We start from the raw sequence: 12,315 nt of genomic DNA on the forward strand, positions 1-12,315 counted from the left end.
AGCCTGGTGGGGGTCCCCCCATGGTCCCCTCCACTCTCCTCCATCCCACCCCTCCCCCACCCCCTACTTACCAGCATGGAGTCCAGGTCCAGCTCCCTGCTGCAGCCAGTGGGGACTGCCCAAATCTCCAAATCTTTTCCGAATTGATTTGGATGCTTCAAATCGAGTAGGACCTTTTTATTGGTCTCCTGATTCGATTCAGATTTCAAGATTCAGCTGCCAAAACAGGCCGAATCTCCTCCAAATTGAATCAGCACCCGAAGCTTTGCACAGACCTAGTCTGCATCTCATCATACAACCTGCACTTCAAGCATTTTCACCTCCTCAGCTCAATGTTACAGGAGTGATTTGGATGCTTCAAATCGAGTAGGACCTTTTTATTGGTCTCCTGATTCGATTCAGATTTCAAGATTCAGCTGCCAAAACAGGCCGAATCTCCTCCAAATTGAATCAGCACCCGAAGCTTTGCACAGACCTAGTCTGCATCTCATCATACAACCTGCACTTCAAGCATTTTCACCTCCTCAGCTCAATGTTACAGGAGGGCCCAGGGGTTAAGCCAAGGACAGAAGTCTATCACATTTGGTGCTGCAAACACTCCCGGGGAAGACGGTTCCTACTACAAAAAAACAGCAATTGAAGTACTGCATGTCATGGTGTGTAAGTTGAAATTTGAAGCCAAGATATTTACCCTTAAATTTCCACCTTGACTTATACATTGTATCAGTACTTTGAAATAACAAAATATTGTGTTTCAAAGTTCATTCATCTTTGAAACAGTTATCAAAGCAAAGCAAAGAATGGCCACCAACATTCAAACCGTGTTTTGTTACAATTAATCGCACAATAGGTTAGTGATGATAGTTTGAAAGCGCAAGGCATGAGGCGTGGTTGCACTAATTACATGAATTAGTTACTGTAATCACACCTGTTATGATCAGTTCATTGTTTATCCCCCTTTATGTAAAAGTGCGATTCTCTTTAATCATCTTACATTATTGTTTTAGACTTGTGATTTGGCACTATTTTAACAAAAACCAAATGAACTTAATTACTGGTTGTAAACAAAGACCATCGTCAGAAACAATCATGGTGGTGATTGTACGTTCTGAATTCTTCCTACTATAAGAGAATACTTACCGTACATGGATTTGTTTTACAAATGGATCATTATAAAATGTGGGTTGACTTATACACCAGATCTATGAAAATCCTAACTTTTTAAATCAGAACTATGGCGTTGACTTATACACCGCATAGATTTATAAGCCATGAAATATGGTAGAGAAGGAAAACAAGAATCAAAAGGACTGCCCAGAGGCACTTAGTGGGCGTGTGGCAGAGCCAAGGGCAGATCCTGCTCTCCTAACCAAATCCACTAGACTGCTGCTTCCCACATGTTAAGAACAACCCCTGCAACATTGAGGGTAGGAACCTATTCCACTTTCTGCACCCAAGTGGCAGTCGCCCAGCCATGTGGCTGCTGGTTTTGGCACTTCGTGATCCTACTCAATGTGCAGTGTGGACATGCATGTTATTCACTACACTATGGAGTGTGCAGTAAGCTGTGCTCTGGCTGGGCAGGTATGTGGCCCTATACAGGAGTAGGAGCACAAATCCTGAAAATGTAGCTGGGCTGAAATCCAAGGCTAATGGGTGTTAGAGGAGTAGTAGGAGGATCTTCTAATGTTTCAGCCCTGGTAGCTAAGTAGTTGTGTCACTTGCCCTAGAAGCAGAAGACCTATGTTCTGTACTCAGCCAGTGGGAATCTGAACCTGTATCGCCTACTTCCCAGCACATTGCTCTAACTACCAGGCCATGATTGGGCATTAGCCAGCCCTCCTTTTGAAGCTGAGACTCTGCCCCTTGCATTTAATAGTTAGTGGAAGAAATGGATTATCAGTAGCAGCAGTGGAGAAGTTCTGCCCCAGTGGGGACAAGGCTAGAACCCAGGGCCTGCTCCCTTGCAAAAGGGAATCTGTCTCAGTAAACCACACACCCTGTAGATTGTGCCCTTCCTCCTGACCCTACATACTTTGGCTGGCCAGCAGATCAGATTTAAAAGGAGGGATGGACAGTGCCTAATCTGTACCCTGTGCTGGGAAGCAGGAAAATTACAGGTATAAACCCCACTCTGGGGCTCAGAGCCTGAGTCTCCCACTGGGGCAATCAGCCAGACAATCTCTAAGCCAGGGCTGTCCAACTTTGGCATGGCTGGGGGCCACATGCTACAGAGGTGGGCACCAGAATCCCACCACCACATGGGTAGCACTTGGCCCCCTGGGATTCCCCCACCATCACCACCATGCAGGCAGCATCAACCCCCTGCTAGTGCACTGTATGGGTGGTGTGGTGTGCAGACCCCCTTCCACCTGCTGCATAGACAGTGCTGGTGAGAAGCAACAATCATCCCATTCCACCCCTTCTGCATGTGGCAGCAGGAGAGACAGTTGCAGGGGCCCATGGCCTACCAGTTGAACAAACTTGCTCTAGGTTACTGGGCTAAAACATGGGCAGGCCCTTCTCCTCTTCCATCCCCCCATTCTCAGTAGCTGTGTGGATGCTTGCACATCCACAGACTGTGCTTGGTGCCAAAAATGGCAGTTGTGTTGGGGTATAATTGCCATATGGGCATGTAAAATGAATAAGGATACTGTTCTAAATTGACTCCTTTGATGGTACAAGGATCTGGATGGTACAACTACACAAGCAAAATTGGACCTGCACCAACCTGCATTTACAATAGCCTCCTAATAAAGAGAGATGCACAACATTCTATATATAAGACTACACACAGGTGCAATGTTTTCCCATCAAGAGATGTACACACAAATCTATACACACACACCCACACATACCCCCTCCCCAATCTACATATATACACCCAACCTGTCCCACAAAACCACATGCTCACAAAGACAAGACATTGTTGGTAGGTTGGCTCTGCTTAGATCTTTTGGTGAATCCAAGATGATGGTGACCATATGGTCTGTCCCCATTCTTTGATTCCTAACCTCAGCTTTTCCCTCCTCCCCCCAGTACAACACCATTTTGAGTGAGATGGACAATATCTATTCCACTGCCAAGGTGTGTCCTCCACACCAGATGTCCAACTGCTGGTCATTGGAACCAGGTATGGTGCTTTCTTGTCCCAGCTGGCTTGGAGCATTAGGCCTGGTTTTACATGCTGTCACCCTCTGAGATTCAAAACTCCTCACTCAGATGGTTGTCAGGGGCTCATCACCCTCAACCTCTGTTGCAGCCAACAGGCAGTGAGGACAACCAGCGTTTTGTAGGACGGGTCTCCTTCTGGAGGAGGTGAGAAAGCAGAATACTGCTGCCTGCTTGCCCCACTGTGACTGTGATGTGTGGGATCTACCATCTCAGCTGTGTTGGGCTGGACTCCACTGGCCCAGTCCTTCTACCACCACAGCAGTGGGAACTTGGTCCCCACCTGGACTTCAGAGGGACTGTGGAAAATCTAACCCCATTTTACAGCAATCAGACCTCATGATCCCTCAGGGCAAAGGGAAATGCCCCTGTTTCCTTGCTATATTGCTATATTGCTTAATTGGCTAGGTATATTACAGGACTGTATACAGGTCTCACACATTAGTGATGGGCAGACGAGTGGGCTAGAGGAACCCCTAATATGGTAGAGATTTATCCACATCCAAATCTGCTCCAGGTTGGACTAGCCGGGACCTGGACTAGTAAAACCACATAATTCAAATGATCCAAATATCAGAAGCCCTTGGTGTCAGTGCTGTCTCAAACATACATGCTTGGCTTGTGTGCTACTGGCCCAAAGACTCCTTGCTTTAGCTTGCAAACACCCCCCATACATCCATTCCAGTGGTGTTGGAACATGCTTGAGGCTGAGCTCAGGCCATGCTCTGCTGAGCCCACAAGCCATAGAGACCTTGCCTGAGGCCCAAGGTTCAGTGTGGAGCTCTCCCTCTGTTCCAGCCTCTCTGTGACATCAGGGATCTGTGTAGCCCTGAGAAGCTGCCCTGTCTGGCAGCTCAAGCCAACCTGACTAACTGCCTTGTTGTTCTTCTTTGTGTCTCAGAGGTATCTGACATCATGGCCAATTCCCGCAGCTACAAGAAGCTGCTGTATGCCTGGGAGGGGTGGCACAACTCTGCTGGCAACCCCCTGAGGCCCAAGTATGAGGAGTTTGTGAAGCTGAGTAACGAAGCCTACAGGATGGACAGTGAGTGTCTCAGAGTGCTTAGGCAGGAAGGTCATGAATTGTCCCCAGCCTATGAGAGTGTGTGTGGAAGGGGGAGAAGAGGCAGGGGGAGAGGGGAGGTGGTCAAGAAGAAAAGTTCCCCTTCAGATTGCCTCAATCATTACAAAGCCTGGCACAGAGTGTAGCATTGCAGAGATTCAGCTCTCCCTCTGTTGTAAATTGGGAACCAATGGACTCCTCCCAGAAAAGGCAAGAGGACAGTCTAGTGCTAGTCACTCTGCATCTGGTGCTGGGGATCTCAGAGACCGGACCCTGACCCAGGTGGACCACAGGGATGCTTATCCACCACTGCACCATGGCCAGGCTTTCACTGCCTTGCTGTGAGTGACCTCTTGCTCTGCCAGTTCAACTGTGTGAAACCAGACCTGGCTCTGATCCCACCTACACCTGGGTAACTCCTAAGACCCCCCACAAAGTTCTACCTTGAGGTGTGATAACTCCCTCTCAGACTCCTGAAGCAAGGTCCAGCAGGGCTCTGCTCAATGTAAGGCCTGGTAAGGTGCAGCAAAGGTAACCACAGGGCTGCTCAAGCTTGTGCCTAGCTGCCCACCATTCCTGCAGTGCACTTCTATCAGCCAGGCCCAGGTGGGGTGCAACTGTCCCCTCCCCCGGTTTGCTCATGCCTGCAATCACTATAGCTTGGAGAATGGTATACTGCTGGCCAGACTGGCCCTAGAGTAGGCCACCTGGAGATCCCTTCCCTAGCCCTGTGACAGGGTGCATTCCAGGGGTGATTATAGCACCTCCTAGTGGTGGCACAGCACCTATCTGCTACTCCAGTCCTTTGATCTGGCTCTTTCTCTTCTGCCATACCTTGATGTTATAAGCTATGTTATATAAGGTATATGTGCTCCGGTGGGGGGGGCTCCAAGAGCCACTCTAATTAAAGTGCACACAGCGTCACGTCACAGCTTCCCCATGCTGAAAAATGGTGGTAGGGGGTGCTTTAACTAAAGCTCATTGAACAAGCTTTAGTTAAAGTAACCCCACTGCCATTTTTCAGTGTGGGGATGCTGATACACATGACACTGGAGTCTGCTGGCACACGGTAATTAATCAAGTCTGCTCCAATGAGCTGTAATTACAGCATGTCAGAACAGTCTCATTGCACATGTATAAGTGCCCATAGTTAATATGTTGTTTAGGTGTTTGCCTTCAGTTTTTCATAGATTCATAAATGTTAGGGGCTGGAAGGGACCTTACAAGATCATTGAGACCAGCCCCCCCTGCACTTGGGCAGGAAAGACTGCTGGAGTCAGATGACCCCAGCAAGATGGGCATCAAGATGATTTTTTAAGATCTCCAGGGTGGGTGACTGTACCACCTCTGGGGGGAATCTGTTCTAGATCCTTGGCACTCAAATTGTAAAGAAGTTTTTCCTTATGTCCAATCTGAAGCGATCTTCAATGAGTTTGTGCCCATTGTTTCTTGTCTTCCCCTGGGGTGCCTTGGTAAACAGATGCCACCTTAATCAGGGGGGCATGTGCCCCCGCTGCGACCAGTCCTGCCAACTGGGGTGGGGACTGGTCCCATGATGGGCGATTGCTGTGGCCAATCGCTACGCTTGCTTAAGCCACTTCTGGGATGGGCTGTGGCTGCTTCTGGGAGCAAGCGCCAGCTGATCGCTACAGCCACCCCAAAAAATGGCTGCAGCAAGCACAGCAATCGGCCAGTGCTTGCAGTGGGGGCACCGGCGTTCCCGCCTGCCCCTCCTGCCCATCGCTTAAGTCACAAGTACAGCTGTCAGGGGGTGTACGTGCACCCCCATTCACCCTCTATGCATTGTCACTGCTGCAGACAGTCATCCCAGAAAACGTTCTAGCTTTAAAGGGATCCTGCTACTTTTTCTTACCTGGCCTTCTCTTCTCTGTAACAGGGCCAGGGATCTCTGTTATAGGCCCCAGCTGGGAGTTAACTGGTGCTGTGAGTCAGGGGGAGGGGACTCACTACCCTTTATGCAGCCTGTTGGAGGGCAGCCAAGCCCCCCAGTGCCAAATGGAAAAACTGGGGAGGATGCCCTCCAAACTGCAGCCCAGGTGCAAGACTCACAGCTGTTGGCTCTGTGCTCTCTACGGCTAGATTTTGCAGACACTGGTGCTTACTGGCGCTCCTGGTATGACTCACCCACTTTTGAGGATGATCTGGAACAACTCTACCATCAGCTGGAACCCCTCTACCTGAACCTGCACGCTTTCGTCAGGAGGAAGCTGTATGACCGCTATGGTGCCAAGTACATCAACCTCAAGGGACCCATCCCTGCTCATTTGCTGGGTAAGTTAAGTTTCCTTCCCCTTGGGGAGGGTCTCTCCCCCTCCTGTTTGAGCATGTAAAGGAAACAGCTGTGCCAGTATGCAGCTCAATTCTGGCTGTGAGAGGGGAATTGTGGAATTGCCATGAGGTGAGGAACAGGGGATTGTGAAAGTTGGAGAAGGGGATTGGGGCAGGTAATTGCAGCCTATTTGCTTTAAAAAGGGGTAAAAGACCTACCCAAGCCTAGCAGCTCATTGGGTGGATGTGGTGAAGGCTTTCCAAGCTTCTGTAGTTAAGGGCATGCAAGAGAGGGAACCATTCAGCATCACATCCAGCTGTCTATGACTCCCCAGCCAGCATGACCAGGTGCCCACTGACAACTGGCTGGTCTAGAGGCAGCCTCAACACAAGCACAGATCATGGCTCATATGGTCCAGTGAACATAGCTTGCTTCTGTATATGCACAGAATTCTGTACCCCTGGAGGGGGTCCCTGAGGCAGGAGTCAAATCCAGAACTACTGGGTCTTAAACCATGAGCCTCTACTATCTGAGCTGAAAGACTGCTCTACTAGCCTAGCTGTTGCATATTCCTCAGCTTCAGCAAACAGCCTAGCCACCACTTAAAGGAGAATGTGGGAATGGGGCCACACATACATTCTGCACTTGTTCCACCTGGGTAAATTCCCCTTCCTCCATAGGGCATGCAATGAAACCCAGCAGAGTTGAGGAGCTGTGCTCTGACTTGTGCACTTCCCACCATTGCAGAATGAGCCACAGTGCCTGCAGGAGCTCTTAGAGTTCATAGGCATCTTGGCAAAGGGCAGAACAGGGATGGGAAATTCCATTGTTGTGTAAATCTTAATGAAAAGTATGCAATCCCCTCCCCATCTGCTGGCACTAACACTTCACACCTTCACAGGGCTGATCATCTGAAGACCAGCCACATTTTTCACTTTAGCCTCCCAGCTTTCCTGGCAGACAGTCACTATTCCATCCCTACAGACATGGGCACTGAATGCAGAGAGGGGAAGTGCCTTGTTTTAGCACATACTGTGACTCATGGGCAGAAACTCTTATTCCAATGTTTCCACCCCCTGCCAAAAACCCCCCCAAAAAAGAGCAGCTGCTTAAAATAATCAAGAAAAGAGAAGGTCTAAACCCATCCCTTCTCCAAGAGGAGACCTGTGGGTCCTCCCACCAAGTGTCTCCCTTGTGGTGCCCAGAGGGCTCACATGGGGGCAGAGGTTCTAAGCAGCTGTCTGCAGCCCTACAGGGCACTTCCCAAAGCATGTTCTTGGGCCCCTCCCCTCCATCAGAAAACATCCGTTCTAAGAATAGACCAAGCACTTGCCTGCTTTCCCAAGTCCCTGAGTTATGGCTGTTTTTTCTCCAGGCAACATGTGGGCTCAACAGTGGAACAACATCTATGACATGATGATCCCCTACCCAAACAAGCCCAATCTGGATGTCACAAATGCCATGAATCAGAAAGTAAGGAACTGGCTGCTCTTTGTTGTCTCTGTGTATTACCTTGCCCACAAGCCTAACACAGGACTTGGGCAGCAGCTATGGCAGTAGCTCTAAGGATTGTGAGTAGTGATATGCAAATCAACAAGCAGGCAATGAGAGGCCTCCCTGCCATCCATAGGCTGCCTTGCTCAGTATTGCCCATAGCAATGAGCAGGGATGCTCCCCAACCTGCAGGTTGCCTGAGGTGCTTAAATTCATTGCTCATGCCTTGTGCTAACTGCATCTGCCTGCCACCTTGCAGGATAAAATAGCACGGGCACAGCAGTGCTGCAGGGTAGGGCATTGCATTGTCAAACCAAGGGCCTAGAGCAATGGTTCTCAACCTTTTCAGACTTGAAGCACCTCTCAGAGAATACCAGCTCTTAGTTTTCACCATCTTCACCAAAGGCGTTCTCCCTGAGGAGCCGCCACTAGAGGTGGGGCCAGGTCAATATCAAGAGATGCCCGCATAGTCCATATCAGTGGGATAAGTGGAGGCCTCCATTCTTAACCTGGCCATGACATTCTCCAAAGGCAGAACGTGGCCTCTTGCCACACAGGCACTTGTTGTGTGACTGGCCCAAGCTGGGCAGCCTCTGGTTAGCCCTCATAACAGCAGCCTCCTCTGGTCTCTGCTTGCACAGAACTGGAATGCCACGCACATGTTCCGGGTCTCAGAGGAGTTCTTCACTTCCCTGGGGCTTCTGGGGATGCCCCCGGAGTTCTGGGCCGAGTCCATGCTGGAGAAGCCTATGGATGGGCGGGAGGTGGTGTGCCATGCCTCAGCCTGGGACTTCTACAACCGCAAGGATTTCAGGTGTGTGTGGGGCATGGCCTGTGGAAGCAGGGTGCTGATGGTCCCTTTGCGCTATGCACATGACCCCCACCCCCCAGTAGGACCTGGCAGAGGCAGACAGGGGGAGGTAAGAGTAGCCATTTGAGCTCTGGCATGCATCCATAAAAACAGGCCTCCATGCCCCCTGGTCTCCATTTTCTGCCTGTGCTGTTGTGCCCACCCCATCACCCTAACACAGCAATGAGACAGGAGTTAGCTGCCTCTCCAGGCTGGTCAGGAAATTCTCCCCTCAGACGCAGGAGCCCTTGCCACCTCCCCTACTCCATGCACTTACAGGTGGTCTCATTGTGCACATTTTCCCCAGTGCACCACCCCTTGGTGCTGCTTTGATTATCCAATACTTAGGGAATGCTAGACAGCAATACATGGCTGTTCTCCTTCCTATCAGATGCGGGGGGGGGGCAGGGGGAAGAGAGGGCTTTCTCCTTTCAGGCCTCCCTTCCCCCCACAGAGGGGCAAAGCAGCCGCAGGAGCTGAGTGCATCCCAGCAGGCGAGAGCTGGCAGCCCCTGTGCTCACCAGTGCAAGGGATGTGTGTAGGCAGGACTCTGTTCCAACTCACAACCCACCCCCTGCCATGCAGGATAAAGCAGTGCACCACAGTCACCATGGAGCAGCTCTTCACCGTGCATCACGAAATGGGGCATGTTGAGTACTATCTGCAGTACAAGGACCAGCCTGTCACCTTCCGCAGCGGGGCCAACCCTGGCTTCCATGAGGCCATTGGAGATGTTATGGGCCTGTCAGTCTCCACCCCAAGCCATCTCAAGAAGATCGGGCTCCTTGACCAGGTCGTCCAGGATACAGGTACAAGGATTACCCCCAGCCACAGGTGACACAGACACAGTGCATGAAGGAAACTGGGCTCCTTCTGTGGACTAGAGGGAAGGAGAGGACAGTGCCTGAAGAAGTGACTGCAGCTTGGGATGAGATCTTTGGGCTAGAGGATGCTCTACAGAGCAAGCACCCTCACTGGGTTTGCTTTGAAGTCTCAGTGGGAACTGGGTGCCTGAATGCCTGTGGAAACTGTCTGCCCAAGTGCTGTGCCCAAGGTCACCCTAGTTGTCTATGGCAGAGAATAGGCAGACAAGGTTCTTTGGGTAAATCTGATCTTTTATTAGACCAGCTCAAATTGTTCAAACCCAAAGAACCTTGTCTGCCTATGTCCTTAGACCATCACAGCTACAACCTATACCCCTATGGCAGGGAATGGCATTTGGGTCTCCTGTATCTAAGGATAGTGCCCTGAACCCTGAGCCTGTCCTGCACAGCTTGCTCTCTCCTTCTTCATGGTGTATGAGGGTAATGGGGTTCTGTTGGCTTGGGAAAGCCATGCTGCTACCTCTGACTCTGACACCTAGGTGCACCTGATGCTCCAGGGAGGAGGGGTTCCAGCTGGCATCGTACTCCTGGCTGTCCCATCCCACCCTCTCTGCACTCTGAGATCATTACACATCGGCAGCATTTTCACTCACCCAGCAAGATTATATGAGTTCCCTGTTAAACTGGGGGTGAGGGGGGGATAGGGATTTTTCCTTTCCACCCCCTTTGCTGCCAAGAGAACAGAAGCTTCCCTTGTGAAAGGCTCTTGGGGCTGGAAGCCCTTGGCAGCCAAATAATCCCACCCCCAAGGAGATGCCAGCTCCCAGGGTGGGGCTTGATGGCACCATTCACATTCAGCAGAGCTTGGCAGGATACCTCTGCAGCACCAGGCAAGCAGAAGGAACTAAATCCTGCTGGGAAATGTCCAGGTTGGATAGGCTCCATCCCAGAGCTAGGCTTTACCAGCTCACATGTGGAGCCAAACCAGAGCAGATTGAGCCAAACACATTTGCAAACTGCTACTGTGTGCTGTGGCTTCTTTGCAGAGGGAGGAACGTTTCTGGGATCCAGTAACTATGACCAGTGTTTATTCTGGGAGTGATGATGGATTGATGCCATCAGGTTGGAACTGCTCAAACACAGTCGCTAGCAGTCCTTGCCCTGCTTCCCCGTGCCTCCCCACTCAAAAAACCTATGACTTAAATGGGGATGGGGAGGGCAGGGGTAGAACACACAAGCCGAGTGAACTGGGTGATAGCAGCAAATGGCACATTAGAGCCATGGCTATTTTTGGAGGGGGGTTAGTTAGGATGGGATTGGCTTAGTACAGGGATCTCAAATAGGCCTGTGCGAAATTTCACCAGCAGTTATGTTTTGGTGCTGTTTCAACTCGTTTCGAGCTCGACACAGCAAAATGGAAACAAAACAGAGAGCTTCGAAACAGCCTCGAAATGAAATGAGGCAGGTCAAAATGTTTTGAAATGTTCGAAACATTTCGAGTTCAAAGCTCAAGCTGGGCTTGCCTGCAGGGAAACAGAAACTAAAGTAAGGAGAGGGGGAAGGAGTGCTCTTATTATTAACTGTGTAGCTAGCCTGTGACTGTCATCCTTCCCTGAGGTCCCATCCAATCCCAGTGCTCTGGGGGAGGGATGGAAAAACTGCATAAAAGGCAGCATTGTTTGAACTGCCCTGCTTTCTACCTTGGGGTCAGTTGAGTGAGGGCACACCTTAACACACGCACAGTGTCACTCACCCATGTCACGAGTTTTGCCTGTCAGCAGCTAGGGGTGCAGGGCCCCAGAACTCAGACTCCCCCTGCACCAATCTCCTTGACAGCTGGCAAGCTCTGTGGCCGCAGCAGGGCCTAGCAGGCCTGCAGTTTTCAATTCCCTGTGCCCCAAGACAGACACAGTCCCACAAGCCCCCATGACACAAGTTTTGCCTGTCAGCAGCCAGAGGTGCAGGGCCCCAGAACCCAGAACCCCTACACCTATCTCCTTGAAGGCTGGCAGGGTTTGTAACCTTAGGAGGGGCTAGCAAGCCTGCAGTTTTCACCCTGCTGTGCCTTAACACACACACAGTGTCACCCATATCACCCATGTCACCCATTATCAGTGATTTGGAGGTGATTTGGAGGTGATTTGGTGGGCGTGGAAAGCACACTGTCCAAATTCGCTGATGACTCAAAGATGTGGGGAGGTGTGGGCATACTGGAGGGGAGGGACAGAATACAACTAGATCTAGACATATTACAGAGGCGGGCGGATGAGAATAGAATGGAATACAATGCAGACAAGTGCAAGGTGCTGCATCTAAGGAGAAGGAACCAGCAACACACCTATAGGCTGAGGAACACCCTTCTCAACAACACAGTGACTGAAAGGGATCTTGGAGTCACTGTTGACTCCAGGATGGACATGAGCCACCGATGCGAGGAAGCGGTCAGTAAGGCTAACTGCACCTTGTCATGCATCTACAGATGCATCACAAGCAGGTCCAGGGAGGTGATCCTTCCCCTCTACGCGACACTGGTCAGCCCACAGTTGGAGTACTGCGTCTAGTTCTGGGCACCACACTTCAAGAGTGATGTGGCTAACCTTGAGAGGATCCAGAGGAGAGCCAC

General features: G+C 50.7%; 1 protein-coding gene across 1 annotated transcript in view; it reads left to right on the forward strand.

The window, feature by feature from the left end:
* Positions 1-12,315, forward strand: part of ACE (angiotensin I converting enzyme) — a 58,518-nt gene that overhangs the window by 22,601 nt on the left and 23,602 nt on the right. Inside the window, 6 exon segments of the mRNA XM_014516985.2 lie at positions 3,040-3,133; positions 4,073-4,216; positions 6,335-6,526; positions 7,900-7,997; positions 8,660-8,832; positions 9,454-9,677. Coding sequence (XP_014372471.2) covers positions 3,040-3,133; positions 4,073-4,216; positions 6,335-6,526; positions 7,900-7,997; positions 8,660-8,832; positions 9,454-9,677 — 925 coding nt within the window.

Source organism: Alligator sinensis, unplaced genomic scaffold, assembly GCF_000455745.1.
Source record: "Alligator sinensis unplaced genomic scaffold, ASM45574v1 scaffold444_1, whole genome shotgun sequence".
Classification (NCBI taxonomy): domain Eukaryota; kingdom Metazoa; phylum Chordata; order Crocodylia; family Alligatoridae; genus Alligator; species Alligator sinensis.